Source organism: Coregonus clupeaformis, unplaced genomic scaffold (genome assembly GCF_020615455.1).
Source record: "Coregonus clupeaformis isolate EN_2021a unplaced genomic scaffold, ASM2061545v1 scaf1152, whole genome shotgun sequence".
In the NCBI taxonomy this organism is placed as follows: Eukaryota; Metazoa; Chordata; class Actinopteri; order Salmoniformes; family Salmonidae; genus Coregonus; species Coregonus clupeaformis.
The window spans coordinates 42,175-55,837 of NW_025534606.1; the positions used below are offsets into that span (position 1 = coordinate 42,175).

The window sequence follows — 13,663 nt, forward strand, 5'->3', positions numbered from 1 at the left end:
GTGTGTGTGTGTGTGTGTGTGTTCAGCGTGTGTGTGTTTAGTGTGTGTGTGTGATCAGTGTGTGTGTGTCCATTGTGTTTGTGTATCCAGTGTGTGTGTCCAGTGTGTGTGTGTGTGTGTGTGTGTGTTCAGTGTGTGTGTGTGTGTGTGTGTGTCCAGTGTGTGTGTGTCCAGTGTGTGTGTGTCGAGTGTGTGTGTGTCCAGTGTGTGTGTGTGTGTCCAGTGTGTGTGTCCTGTGTGTGTGTGTGTGTGTGTGTCAGGTTTGTGTGTCCAGTGTGTATGTGTGTGTGTGTCCAGTGTGTGTGTGTGTGTCCAGTGTGTGTGTGTGTCCAGTGTGTGTGTGTGTCCAGTGTGTGTGTCCTTTGTGTGTGTGTGTCAGGTGTGTGTGTCCTGTGTATATGTGTGTGTGTCCAGTGTGAGTGTGTGTGTGTGTGTGTCCAGTGTGTGTGTGTTTCCAGCGTATGTGTGTGTGTCCAGTGCGTGCGTCCACTGTGTGTGTGTGTTTGTGTGTGTCCAGTTTGTGTGTGTCCAGTGTGTGTGTGTGTGTCCAGTGTGTGTGAGTGTGTGTGTAAGTGTGTATGTGTGTGTGTCCAGTGTCTGTGTGTGTGTCCAGTGTGTGTGAGTGTGTGTGTCCAGTGTGTGTGTGTGTGTGTGTCCAGTGTGTGTGAGTGTGTGTGTGTGTGTGTGTCCTGTGTGTGTGTGTGTCAGGTGTGTGTGTGTCCAGTTTGTGTGTGTCCAGTGTGTATGTGTGTGGGTCCAGTGTGAGTGTGTGTGTGTGTGTGTGTCCAGCGTATGTGTGTGTGTGTCCAGTTTGTGTGTCCAGTGTGTGTGTGTGTGTGTGTGTGTCCAGTATGTGTGTGTCCAGTGTGTGTGAGTGTGTGTGTGTGTGTGTGTCCATTGTGTGTGTGTATCCTGCGTGTGTGTGTCCAGTGTGTGTGTGTGTCCTGTGTGTGTTTCCTGTGTGTGTGTGTGTGTGTCCAGTGTGTGTGAGTGTGTGTGTCCAGTGTGTGTGTGTGTGTCCAGTGTGTGTGTGTCCTGTGTGTGTGTGTGTGTGTGTTTGTCCAGTGTGTGTGTGTGTGTGTCCAGTGTGTGTGTGTCCTCTGTGTGTGTGTGTCCAGTGTGTGTGTGTCCAGTGTGTGTGTGTCCAGTGTGTGTGTGTGTTCAGTGTGTGTGTATGTGTCCAGTGTGTGTGTGTGTCCAGAGTTTGTTTATGTCCAGTGTCCAGTGTGTGGGTGTGTTTGTCCAGTGTGTGTCCAGTGTCTGTGTGATCAATGTATGTGTGTCCTGTGTGTGTGTGTGTGTGTGTGTGTGTGTGTGTGTGTGTGTGTGTGTGTGTCCAGTGTGTTTGTTCAGTGTGTGTGTGTGTGTGTGTGTCCAGTGTGTGTGTGTGTCCAGGTGTGTGTGTGTGTGTGTGTGTGTGTGTGTGTGTCTATTGTGTGTATGTGTGTACAGTGTGTGTGATCAATGAATGTGTGTCCTGTGTGTGTGTGTGTGTGTGTGTGTGTGTGTCCAGTGTGTGTTTGTCCGGTGTGTGTGTGTTCAGTGTGTTTGTTCAGTGTGTGTGTGTGTGTGTGTTTGTGTGTGTGTGTGTGTACAGTTTGTGTGTATCAAGTGTGTTTGTGTGTCCAGTGTGTGTCAGTGTGTGTGTTCAGTATGTGTGTGTGTGTGTCCAGTGTGTGTGTGTGTGTGTGTCCAGTGTGTGTGTGTGTCCAGTGTGTGTGTGTGTCCAGTGTGTCAGTGTGTGTGTGTGTGTCCAGTGTGTGTGTGTCCAGTGTGTATTTAACATAGGGACACCGAGTCCCAAACCCAAAACCCTGGATAGAGGGGCTCAGTGAATGTGGAGTGGAATGTGTTCAGGTGGGTCAGTGTGTCAGAGGAGACTCTGTAGAAGGACAGAGTGCCGGCTGGCCAGTCCAGATACACTCCAACTCTGTGGGATCTGGAGGAGGGGACGTCTATGGTAGTGGACTTCTTATTGTGCCAGGCAGAGTAACTGTTGTCAGAGCAGATCAGACTCCAGGACTTGTCATTGTATCCAATCCTACAGTCATTAACCCTTCCTCTCCTGCTGATTCCTTTATATGCCACTCCTATACCAACCCCACTCCCACTCCACTCTACCTCCCAGTAACAGCGCCCAGTCAGACCCTCTCTACACAGCACCTGTCTCCAGACCTCAAATCTCTCTGGGTGATCAGGATACGGCTGCACCTCTGTCCTCCATGTCACCTTTCTGTTCTCCTCAGACAGAGAGAGGCGTCTGTTTACTGTGTTTAGGTCCAGTGTGAGATCACAGACATCTGATGGATGAAACCAGACACAATATTAGAAATCATCATCATCACCACACACACACACACAGCCTGAACACACACCACACACCTGAACACACACACACACACACACACACACACACACACACACACACACACACACACACACACACACACACACACACACACACACACACACACACACACACACACACACAAACACACACATCCTGAACACACACACACACACACACACACACACACACACACACACACACACACACACACACACACACACACACACACACACACACACACACACACACACACACACACATCCTGACACACACACACACACACACATCCTGAACACACACACACACAACACACACACATCCTGAACACACACACACACAAACACACACACATCCTGAACACACACACACACACACATCCTGAACACACACACACAAACACACACACATCCTGAACACACACACACACACACACACACACACACACACACACAAACACGCACATCCTGAACACACACACACAAACACACACACATCCTGAACACACACACACAAACACACACACATCCTGAACACACACACACACACACAAACACACACATCCTGAACACACACACAAAAACACCCTGGACACACACACCCTGAACCTTCATGCATGCATGAACACATTTCTAAAGTAACACGATCACGCCACACACACACACACAGACACACACATTGTCAAAGCAACTCTTTGTAAACTTTGGTGTCCCTGATTTGTGCTTCTGTAGAACTACATCTGATATTTAATATGACCAAGTAAGTAATGATGGTGGTCTTTGACTCTGACTTCACTTGAATTAAGACTTATTCTTAGTCATATTCTTCACAGCAGTCAACACTCACATTTTCTAAGTCCAGGTTTCATTCTGTTCTCTCCACTATGTTCCACACTGTAGCGGTAAGCAGAAGAACAGACAGTCATTGAGGGATACACCTGAACTCACACACACACACTCACACACACACACACACACACACACACACACACACACACAAACAGTAAGTATATACATTTGTCCAAGTTTGTGTGTGTGTGTGTCCAGTGTGTGTGTGTGTGTATGTGTCCAGTGTGTGTGTGTTTGTGTGTGTGTCCAGTGTGTTTTTGTGTTTGTGTGTGTCCATTGTGTGTGTGTGTGTGTGTGTCCAGGTTGTGTGAGTGTCCAGTGTCCAGTGTGTGTGTGTCAAATGTGTGTGCGTGTGTGTCCAGTGTGTGTCAAGTGTGTGTGTGTCCAGTGTGTGTGTGTGTGTGTGTGTCCTGTGTGTGTGTGTGTCCATTGTGTGTGTGTGTCCAATGTGTGTGTGTGTATGTCTAGTGTGTGTGTGTGTGTGTGTGTGTGTGTCTAGTGTGTGTGTGTGTCCAGTGTGAGTGTGTGCGTGTGTGTCCAGTGTGAGTGTGTGTGTGTGTCCAGTGTGTGTGTTTGTCCAGTGTGTGTGTGTGTGTGCGCGTCCTTTGTTTGTATGTGTCCAGTGTGTGTGTGTGTGTCCAGTGTGTGTACTGATACACGTGCACACACACACACACACACTGGACACACACACACACACACACACACACTGGACAAACACACACACACACACACACACATACTGGACACACACAGGACAAACACACACAGGACAAACACACACAGACTGGACACACACACACACACTGGACACACACACAGACACACACAGACACTGGACACACACACACACACACACACACACACACACACACACACACACACACACACACACACACACACACACACACACACACACACACACACACACACACACACACAGTCTTTATATAACTTAGTCCAATTGGTGGTCAGAATGTTTGTCTTAACTAGCCTGATAACTCCAACATGTCTGATATGAACATTGACATAAACCCTCTACATACTTGAGTTTCTCCAGTCTGCAGTGTGGATCCTCCAGTCCAGCAGAGAGCAGTCTGACTCCTGAGTCTCCTGGGTGATTGTAGCTCAGGTCCAGCTCTCTCAGGTGTGAGGGGTTTGACTTCAGAGCTGAGACCAGAGAAGCACAGCCTTCCTCTGTGACTAGACAGCCTGACAGCCTGCAAAGAGTCAAATCATATTAAAACCACACTGCAATTCTTTGGTGGTGAAAATAGTGGCAGTATATTTTTTCATTCATGCCAGTGTCCTGAAACCTGCCATATATATATTATTATTAGAAAAAATAATAATATTGTGTGTAGAGAGAAAAATGTATAGTACAAATATTTGAGTAGACTGACCAGAGCAGTTTAAAAAGCAGTATCAGTCAAAAGACAGACAGTGAGGTATCAGATTTAGATTGTATTGAGTATTCAGTCCACACCATATCTATTTTGACAGTGAAGCTAACATTTTAAATGTGGCTCTATACTTCAGCATTTTGGATTTGAGATTAAATGTTTCATATGAGGTGACAGTATATAATGTCACCTTTTATTTGAGGGTATTTTAATACATATCTGTTTCACCGTTTAGAAATGAAAGCACTTTATGTATCTAGTCCCCCTATTTGAAGAAGTCATAAGTATTCTGACCAATTCACTTATAGTGTATTAAAGTAGTCAAAAGTTTAGTATTTGGTCCCAAACTCGTTGGTTGCATTTGCAGTTTGTTTTGGTTGTGTTTTGGGTTATGTTTTGCCCAATAGTAACTGAATGGTGGATGATGACTGGAGTAATTTTCTGTCTAAGTGAGTAGATAACATGTTTCTAAACACTACTAAATTAATCCTGATGATGCCTTGATTAATAAAAATCATGAATGAATCATTAATAATAATGAGTGAGAAAGTTACAGAGGCTACAACAAAACATGCTAACCTCTCACCATTACCAATAACAGAGGGGGAATGATCCTTGTTCCTCTGTAACTTTCTCATTCATCATCATTCACGATTCATTCATGATTATTCATAATCATGGTAGCATCCACATGAATGTAGAAGTGTTCAGAAACATCTTCTATTCTTACTGACAATACAAGTGAAGTGATCCAAAATGACAGGACATTATTCACCATTCAGTTTCTATTGGGAAAAAACATCATCCAAAACACAACCAAGATAAACTGCAAATGCATTCAAAAAGTTTGTAGATTCCAAGCTTGATGTAATCACTGCAGGCAAAGAATATTCAAAGACCAAACACTAAAACACTAAACATTGGACTAAATTAATTTGTCCAAATACTTATGACTTTTTCAAATAGTAGAACTAGAGAACTACATACATAAAGTGCTTTCATTTCTAAACAGTAAAACAGGTATGTATGAATACCCTCAAATAAAAAGTGACATTCTGTACTGTTGCCTAATATGAAACAATTTCAAATCCTAAATGCTGGAGCATAGCACCAAATGTATAACTGTAAGCTTCACTGTCCAAACACATATGGTGTGGACTATGTGTGCCTGGTAAACACATGTGGATCTGGTGAACAGTTATCACTTGTTGACCAACTACAGGAATACTGACCTCAGAGTCTCCAGTTTACAGTGGGGATTCCCGAGTCCAGCAGAGAGCAGCTTCACTCCTGAATCCTTCAGGTCATTGTTACTCAGATCCAGCTCTCTAAGATGTGAGGGGTTTGACTTCAGAGCTGAGACCAGAGAAGCACAGCCTTCCTCTGTGACTAGACAGCGTGACAGCCTGCAAAGAGTCAAATCATATTAAAACCAAACTGCTATTCTTTGGTGGTCAAAATAGTGGCAGTATATTTTTTTCAACATATTCAGATATATCAGTGTCCTGAAACCTGCCATATCTATTCATAAATGAATGTTTCATTATTAGAAATGACAAATTATCAAAGTATTGCATGTAGATAGAAAAATGTATAGAACAAATATTTGAGTAGACTGACCAGAGCAGTTTAAAAAGCAGTATCAGTCAAAAAGACAGACAGTGAGGTATCAGATTTAGATTGTATTGAGTATACAGTCCACACCATATCTATTTTGACAGTGAAGCTAACATTTTAAATGTGGCTCTATACTCCAGCATTTTGGATTTGAGATCAAATGTGCCATATGAGGTGACAGTATATAATGGTCACCTTTTATTTGAGGGTATTTTAATACATATCTGTTTCACCGTTTAGAAATGAAAGCACTTTATGTTACTAGTCCCCATTTGACTGGGTCAAACGTAATTTTCTGACCATTTGACTAATAGTGTATTAACGTAGTCAAAAAGTTGAGTATTTGGTTGTAAACTCGTTGGTTGTATTTGCAGTTTGTTTTGGGTTATGTTTTGCCCGATAGTAACTGAATGGTGGATGATGACTGGAGTAATTTTCTGTCTAAGTGAGTAGAATACAGGTTTCTGTAGCTGTGCCACTAGAGATCCTGGTTCGAATCCAGGCTCTGTCGTAGCCGGCCGCGACCGGGAGACCCATTGGGCGGCGCACAATTGACCCAGCGTCGTCCAGGGTAGGGGAGGGAATGGCCGGCAGGGATGTAGTTTGGTTGATAGAGCATGCGCTTTTGCACGCGTAGGGATGTGGGTTCGATTTACACGGGGGGCCAGTATGAAAAAAATAAAATAAAAATAATGTATGCACTCACTAACTGTAAGTCGCTCTGGATAAGAGCGTCTGCTAAAATGACTAAAATGTAAATGTTTCTAAAGACACTAAATGAATCCTTATGATGCCATGATTAAGAAAATCAGTGAATGAATCATGAATAATAATGAGTGGAGAAAGTTACAGAGGCTACAACAAAACATGCCTAACCTCTCACCATTACCAATAACAGAGGGGGTATGATCCTTGTTCCTCTGTAACTTTCTCATTCATCATCATTCACGATTCATTCATGATTATTCATAATCATGGTAGCATCCACATGAATGTAGAAGTGTTCAGAAACATCTTCTATTCTTACTGACAATACAAGTGAAGTGACTCCAAAATGACAGGACATTATTAACCATTCAGTTTCTATTAGGAAAAACATCATCCAAAACACAACCAAGACAAACTGCAAATGCATTCAAAAGTTTGTAGATTCACAAGCTTGATGTAATCACTGTGGGTAAGGAATATGGGACCAAATACTAAACTTATGACTACTTTAATACAATATAAGTGAATATGTCCAAATTCTTACGACATATACAAATGGGAGAACTAGACACATAAAGTGCTTTCATTTCGAAACAGTAACACAGATATGTATGAAAATACCCTCAAATAAAAGGTGACATTCTTTACTGTTGCCTAATATGAAACATTATATCTCAAATCCAAAATGCTGGAGCATAGCACCAAATGTAAAACTGTAAGCTTCACTGTCCAAACACATATGGTGTGGACTTTGTGTGCCTGGTAAACTCATGTGGATCTGGTGAACAGTTATCACTTGTTGACCAATTACAGGAATACTGACCTCAGAGTCTCCAGTTTACAGTGGGGATTCCCCAGTCCAGCAGAGAGCAGCTTCACTCCTGAATCCTTCAGGTCATTGTTACTCAGGTCCAGCTCTCTCAGGTGTGAGGGGTTTGACTTCAGAGCTGAGACCAGAGAAGCACAGCCTTCCTCTGTGACTAGACAGCGTGACAGCCTGCAAAGAGTCAAATCATATTAAAATCACACTGCTATTCTTTGGCAGTAAAAATAGTGGCAGTATATTTTTTCAACATATTCAGATATATCAGTGTCCTGAAACCTGCCATATCTATTCATAAATTAATGTATCATTATTAGAAATTATCAGATTATTGATTCTAGATAGAAACATGTACAGTTCAAATATTTGAGTAGACTGACCAGAGCAGTTTAAAAAGCAGTATCAGTCAAAAGACAGACAGTGAGGTATCAGATTTAGATTGTATTGAGTATACAGTCCACACCATATCTATTTTGACAGAGAAGCTAACATGTTAAATGAAAGCACTTTATGTATCTAGTCCCCTCATTTGAAGAAGTCAAAAGTATTCTGACCAATTCACTTCAAGTGTATTAATGTAGTCAAAGGTTTAGTATTTGGTCCCAAACTCGTTGGTTGCATTTGCAGTTTGTTTTGGTTGTGTTTTGGGTTATGTTTTACCCGATAGTAACTGAATGGTGGATGATGACTGGAGTAATTTTCTGTCTAAGTGAGTAGATAACATGTTTCGAAACAATTAATCCTAATAATGCCATGATTAATAAAACTCATGAATGAATCATGAATAATAATGAGTGAGAAAGTTACAGAGGCTACAACAAAACATGCTAACCTCTCACCATTACCAATAACAGAGGGGGTATGATCCTTGTTCCTCTGTAACTTTCTCATTCATCATCATTCACGATTCATTCATGATTATTCATAATCATGGTAGCATCCACATGAATGTAGAAGTGTTCAGAAACATCTTCTATTCTTACTGACAATACAAGTGAAGTGACTCCAAAATGACAGGACATTATTCACCATTCAGTTTCTATTGGGAAAAACATCATCCAAAACACAACCAAGACAAACTGCAAATGCATTCAAAAGTTTGTAGATTCACAAGCTTGATGTAATCACTGCATGCAAAGAATATTCAAAGACCAAACACTAAAACACTAAACATTGGACTAAATTAATTTGTCCAAATACTTATGACTTTTTCAAATGGGAGAACTACATACATGAAGTGCTTTCATTTCTAAACAGTAAAACAGGTATGTATGAATACCCTCAAATAAAAAGTGACATTTTGTACTGTTGCCTAATATGAAACAATTTCAAATCCAAAATGATGGAGCATAGCGCCAAATTTAAAACTGTAAACTTCACTGTCCAAACACATATGGTGTGGACTACGTGTGCCTGGTAAACACATCTGGATCTGGTGAACAGTTATCACTTGTTGACCAACTACAGGAATACTGACCTCAGAGTCTCCAGTTTACAGTGGGGATTCCCCAGTCCAGCAGAGAGCAGCTTCACTCCTGAATCCTTCATGGCAGTGTAACTCAGGTCCAGCTCTCTCAGGTGTGAGTGGTTTGATCTGAGAGCTGAGGCCAACGGTTCACAGGATGTGTCTGTGAGTTTACAGTCAGTGAGTCTGTCAACAGAGTAAATACCATGAGGGACAGGTTGTATTAAAATGTTACATTTAGCTTCCCTGCTTACACTGTTACCTCTGCACTAATAATGTGAACACTGTGTATAGATGTCTCAATGCTACAACTTTTCTGATCCGTTTGTATTAGTTTGTTTAAGACTTTTCAGCTGATAGAAAGTTTAGTCAGCCAATGAAAATGTTGTTGTTCTTACATACAGTAAAGTTTGGTCTGAGGGATAGTCACATGAGTACTTACAGAGCCAGTCAGCCAATAAAAATGCTGTAAACTACAATGTATTTTGGTGTGGGATATTTCCATGAATACTTACAGAGCTTTCCTGCAGCCTCTCACAGCTGGGAGCAGTCTCCTACGACCCTCCTCTGATGTCTTGTATACCTTCGGGTCAAACACATCCAGAACCTCCTCTGATATCTGTAGCATGTAGGCCAGTGCTGAACACTGAGAATGTGTGAGGTTTTTGGATCTCTTCTCTGACCTCAAGTATGCTTGGATTTCCTCCTGTACTGAATGGTCTTTCATCTCTATCAGACAGTGGAAGAGATTGATGCACCTCTCAGGGGAGATGTTCTTCCTCTGCATCACCTTAAGGGATCGGATTGTTCTCTGGATGCTGTCTGGACTGCTTTCTGTCTGTGTCACCAGACCTCGTAGGAGTTTCTGATTGGACTCCAGTGACATGCCATGAAGGAAGCGGACAAAGAGGTCCAGGTGTCCGTTCTTGCTCTCCAAGGCTTTATCCATGGCACTCTTCAGCAGCTCATGCAAGGTTAGCTTCAGATGCAGCTCTAGACTTTCTCTTGAGGAAGGGCTTCAGTGAATCCATGTTCTTGGTTGTGTAACAATGGTACATGTAGACAGCTGAGAGAAACTCCTGAATGCTCAGATGAACAAAGCAGTACACCACACTCTGAAATAACACAGACTCTTCTTTAAAGATTTGTGTGCACACTCCTGAGTACACTGGAGGCTTCTTTGACATCAATGCCACACTCTTTCAGGTCTTCTTCATAGAACATGAGATTACCCTTCTCCAGATTTTTCAAACGCCAGCTTCCCCAGCTTCAGAAGAATTTCCTTATCTGACTCCATGAGCTCCTGTTGATCCATCTCATCTCTTCCATGATACTTCTGGTTCTTCAGGCTGAGTCTGAATGAGCAGGAAGTGTATTGACATCTCAGTCAGAGTTGGGGCATCTCTCTCCTCTTGTCTGTACTCAACATGTGTTCAAGGACTGTTGCAGAAATCCAACAGAAGACTGGCATGTGGCACATGATGTGGAGGCTCCTTGATGTCTTTATGTGGGAGATGATTCTGCTGGCCAGGTCCTCATCACTGAATCTCTTCCTGAAGTACTCTCCTTCTGTGGGTCATTGAACCCTCGTACCTCTGTCACCTGGTCAACACACTTAGGGGGATCTGATTGGTTGCTGCTGGTCGGGAGGTTATCCATAGGAGAGCAGAGGGAAGCAGATTCCCCTTGATGAGGTTTGTCAGCAGAACATCGACAGACGATGTCTGGGTGACATCAGACACCTTTTCATTGTGCTGGAAATCCAATGGAAGTCTGCTTTCATCCAAACCATCAAAGATGAACATAGCTTTACAGGCAGTGAGTTTCTTTGCATTGCCTATGTCTAGTTCTGTGTGGAAGCCATTTAAAAGTCTGAGAAGACTGTACTGGAGATCTTTAATCAAGTTCAGCTCCCGGAAAGGAAGCACAAATATGATATCCACATCTTGGTTCGCCTTCTCTTCAGCCCAGTCTAGGATGAACTTCTGCACAGAGACTGTTTTTCCGATTGCCAGCGATGCCCTTCGCCAGCACAGTTCTGATGCTTCTCTTGGCCTGGTAAGGGTTTAAAGATGTCATTGCAGTGGATTGCTGTGTCATGTGAGGTTGGTGTCCTGGATGCTGTCTCTAGCTGCCACACCTCATGTTCATTGTTAACCCCTTCACTCTCTCCCTCGGTGATGTAGAGCTCTGTGTAAATCCTGTTGAGGGGAGTTTGGTTCCCTGCTTTTTCCATGCCTTCTATCACACATTCATACCTCCTTTTCAGACTGTCTTTATGGTTTACTATAGCTCTCTGCAGGCTGTCATCCACTACAAGGGAAGAGGAAAAATGATGTGTATCAGAAATATTCATTGACAGGATGAAAAGTGGGCCTTCCACAACTACAGTAACTTATATTATCTCATATTATTGTAGTTAACTACTGTAAATCATATTAAGGTATTGACTTGGCCCACGTGTGCAAGTGGTCTTACTGTTTTCAGAGCCTCTTGTTTTATTGGGTTGACTCAGCTGCTGTAGTACAGGCCGTGTTCTGGATCTCTTTCTACACTGAGGACAGTCATAGTCTCCTGAAGGAGCAGGTTTCTCCCAGTATCTGGTGATGCACTGTCTGCAGAACCCGTGTCCACAGGTGATAGAGACTGGATCCCTCAGCACCTGCTGACACACTGCACACCTGGACTGATCCTCTGGCAGAGTAGACCTTCCACTACAGAGATAAAGGAGAGAGAGAGATTGTAGATGTTAATACTGATCCTCTAACAGAGTAGACCTTCCACTACAGAGATAAAGGAGAGAGAGAGATTGTAGATGTTAATACTGATCCTCTAACAGAGTAGACCTTCCACTACAGAGATAAAGGAGAGAGAGAGATTGTAGATGTTAATACTGTTCATAGACAGACAGCTGGGAACAGTATACTCTGCTCTCTGAGTGTGGTAGTAGCCTCTGGAATGGATAACATGTCCACAGTGGTATTACTAAACTATATGAACTCAGAAGGTTGTAGAAACATGTCCACAGTGGTATTACTAAACTATATGAACTCAGAAGGTTGTAGAAACATGTCCACAGTGGTATTACTAAACTATATGAACTCAGAAGGTTGTAGAAACATGTCCACAGTGGTATTACTAAACTATATGAACTCAGGTTGTAGAAACATGTCCACAGTGGTATTACTAAACTATATGAACTCAGGTTGTAGAAACATGTCCACAGTGGTATTACTAAACTATATGAACTCAGAAGGTTGTAGAAACATGTCCACAGTGGTATTACTAAACTATATGAACTCAGAAGGTTGTAGAAACATGTCCACAGTGGTATTACTAAACTATATGAACTCAGGTTGTAGAAACATGTCCACAGTGGTATTACTAAACTATATGAACTCAGAAGGTTGTAGAAACATGTCCACAGTGGTATTACTAAACAATATCAACTCAGAAGTTGATGATACGCCTGTTGCGTAGCAGCCACTGAACTGCTCCCGAACCTACTTATTGCTGTTCACTGGACCTTATGATCACTCCGCTGCACAGCTGATGCCTGCTGGACTGTTCCTTTATACGGTACCCCATCCTGTTGATCTGTTTAGCCTCAGCTCAAACTTTCATCGCCATTACCAGCTGTTGTCTTAGCTCTCTCGAATAACACCTGTGATTGCTTTATGCCTCTCTCCCATGTCAATATGCCTTGCCTATTGCTGTTCCGGTTATTTCTTATTGTACTATTTCACTGTAGAGCCCCCAGCCCAGCTCAACCTGCCTTAGACAGCTCCTTTGTCCCACCCCCCATACATAGAGACCGGCTCAATCGGTGCCTCCAGTGATGCTATCTCTTTCATTGTTACCCAACGCTTAGGTTTACCTCCACTGTACTCATATCCTTCCATATCCTTGTCTGTACATAATGCCCTGAATCTATTCTACAACGCCCGGAAATCTGCCCCTTTTCTCTGTACCCAACGCACTAGAAGACCAGTTCTTAAAGCCTTTAGCCGTATCCTTATTCTATTCCTCCTCTGTTCCTCTGGTGATGTAGAGGCTAACCCAGGCCCTGTAGCCCTCTGTATCACTCCTGCTCCCCAGGCGCTATCATTTGTTGACTTCTGTATCCGTAAAAGCCTTGGTTTCTTGCATGTTAACATAAGAAGCCTCCTCCCTAAGTTTGAGTTATTCACTGCGTTAGCACACTCCGCCAACCCTGATGTTCTAGCAGTGTCTGAATCCTGGCTTAGGAAGGCCACCAAAGATTCAGAAATGTCCATTTCCAACTACAACATTTTCCATCTAGATAGAACTGCCAAAGGGGGCGGAGTTGCAATCTACTGTAGAGATAGCCTGCAGAGCTCTATCATACTTTCCAGGTCTGTGCCCAAACAGTTTGAGCTTCTACTTCTAAAAATCCACCTTTCCAGAATTAAGTCTCTCACTGTTGCCGCT

At 42.8% G+C, this 13,663-nt stretch overlaps 2 protein-coding genes across 2 annotated transcripts; both read right to left on the minus strand.

Moving 5' to 3' along the window:
- Positions 1–1,707: 1,707 nt before the first annotated feature.
- LOC123486339 (NACHT, LRR and PYD domains-containing protein 3-like) lies at positions 1,708–10,160 on the minus strand. The gene is made up of 6 exons (XM_045217622.1): positions 9,727–10,160; positions 9,265–9,397; positions 7,747–7,883; positions 4,242–4,415; positions 3,194–3,240; positions 1,708–2,300 (listed from the first exon to the last, which is right to left on the minus strand). Exons 1-6 carry the CDS (start codon positions 10,158–10,160, stop codon positions 1,780–1,782), a joined length of 1,446 nt encoding a protein of 481 aa, XP_045073557.1. The 3' UTR covers positions 1,708–1,779.
- Positions 10,161–10,439: 279 nt separating this feature from the next.
- On the minus strand, positions 10,440–12,180 carry LOC123486340. The gene is made up of 4 exons (XM_045217623.1): positions 12,138–12,180; positions 11,672–11,875; positions 11,203–11,524; positions 10,440–10,566 (listed from the first exon to the last, which is right to left on the minus strand). The coding sequence occupies exons 1-4, from the start codon at positions 12,178–12,180 to the stop codon at positions 10,440–10,442; spliced, it is 696 nt and encodes a 231-aa protein (XP_045073558.1).
- Positions 12,181–13,663: the final 1,483 nt, after the last annotated feature.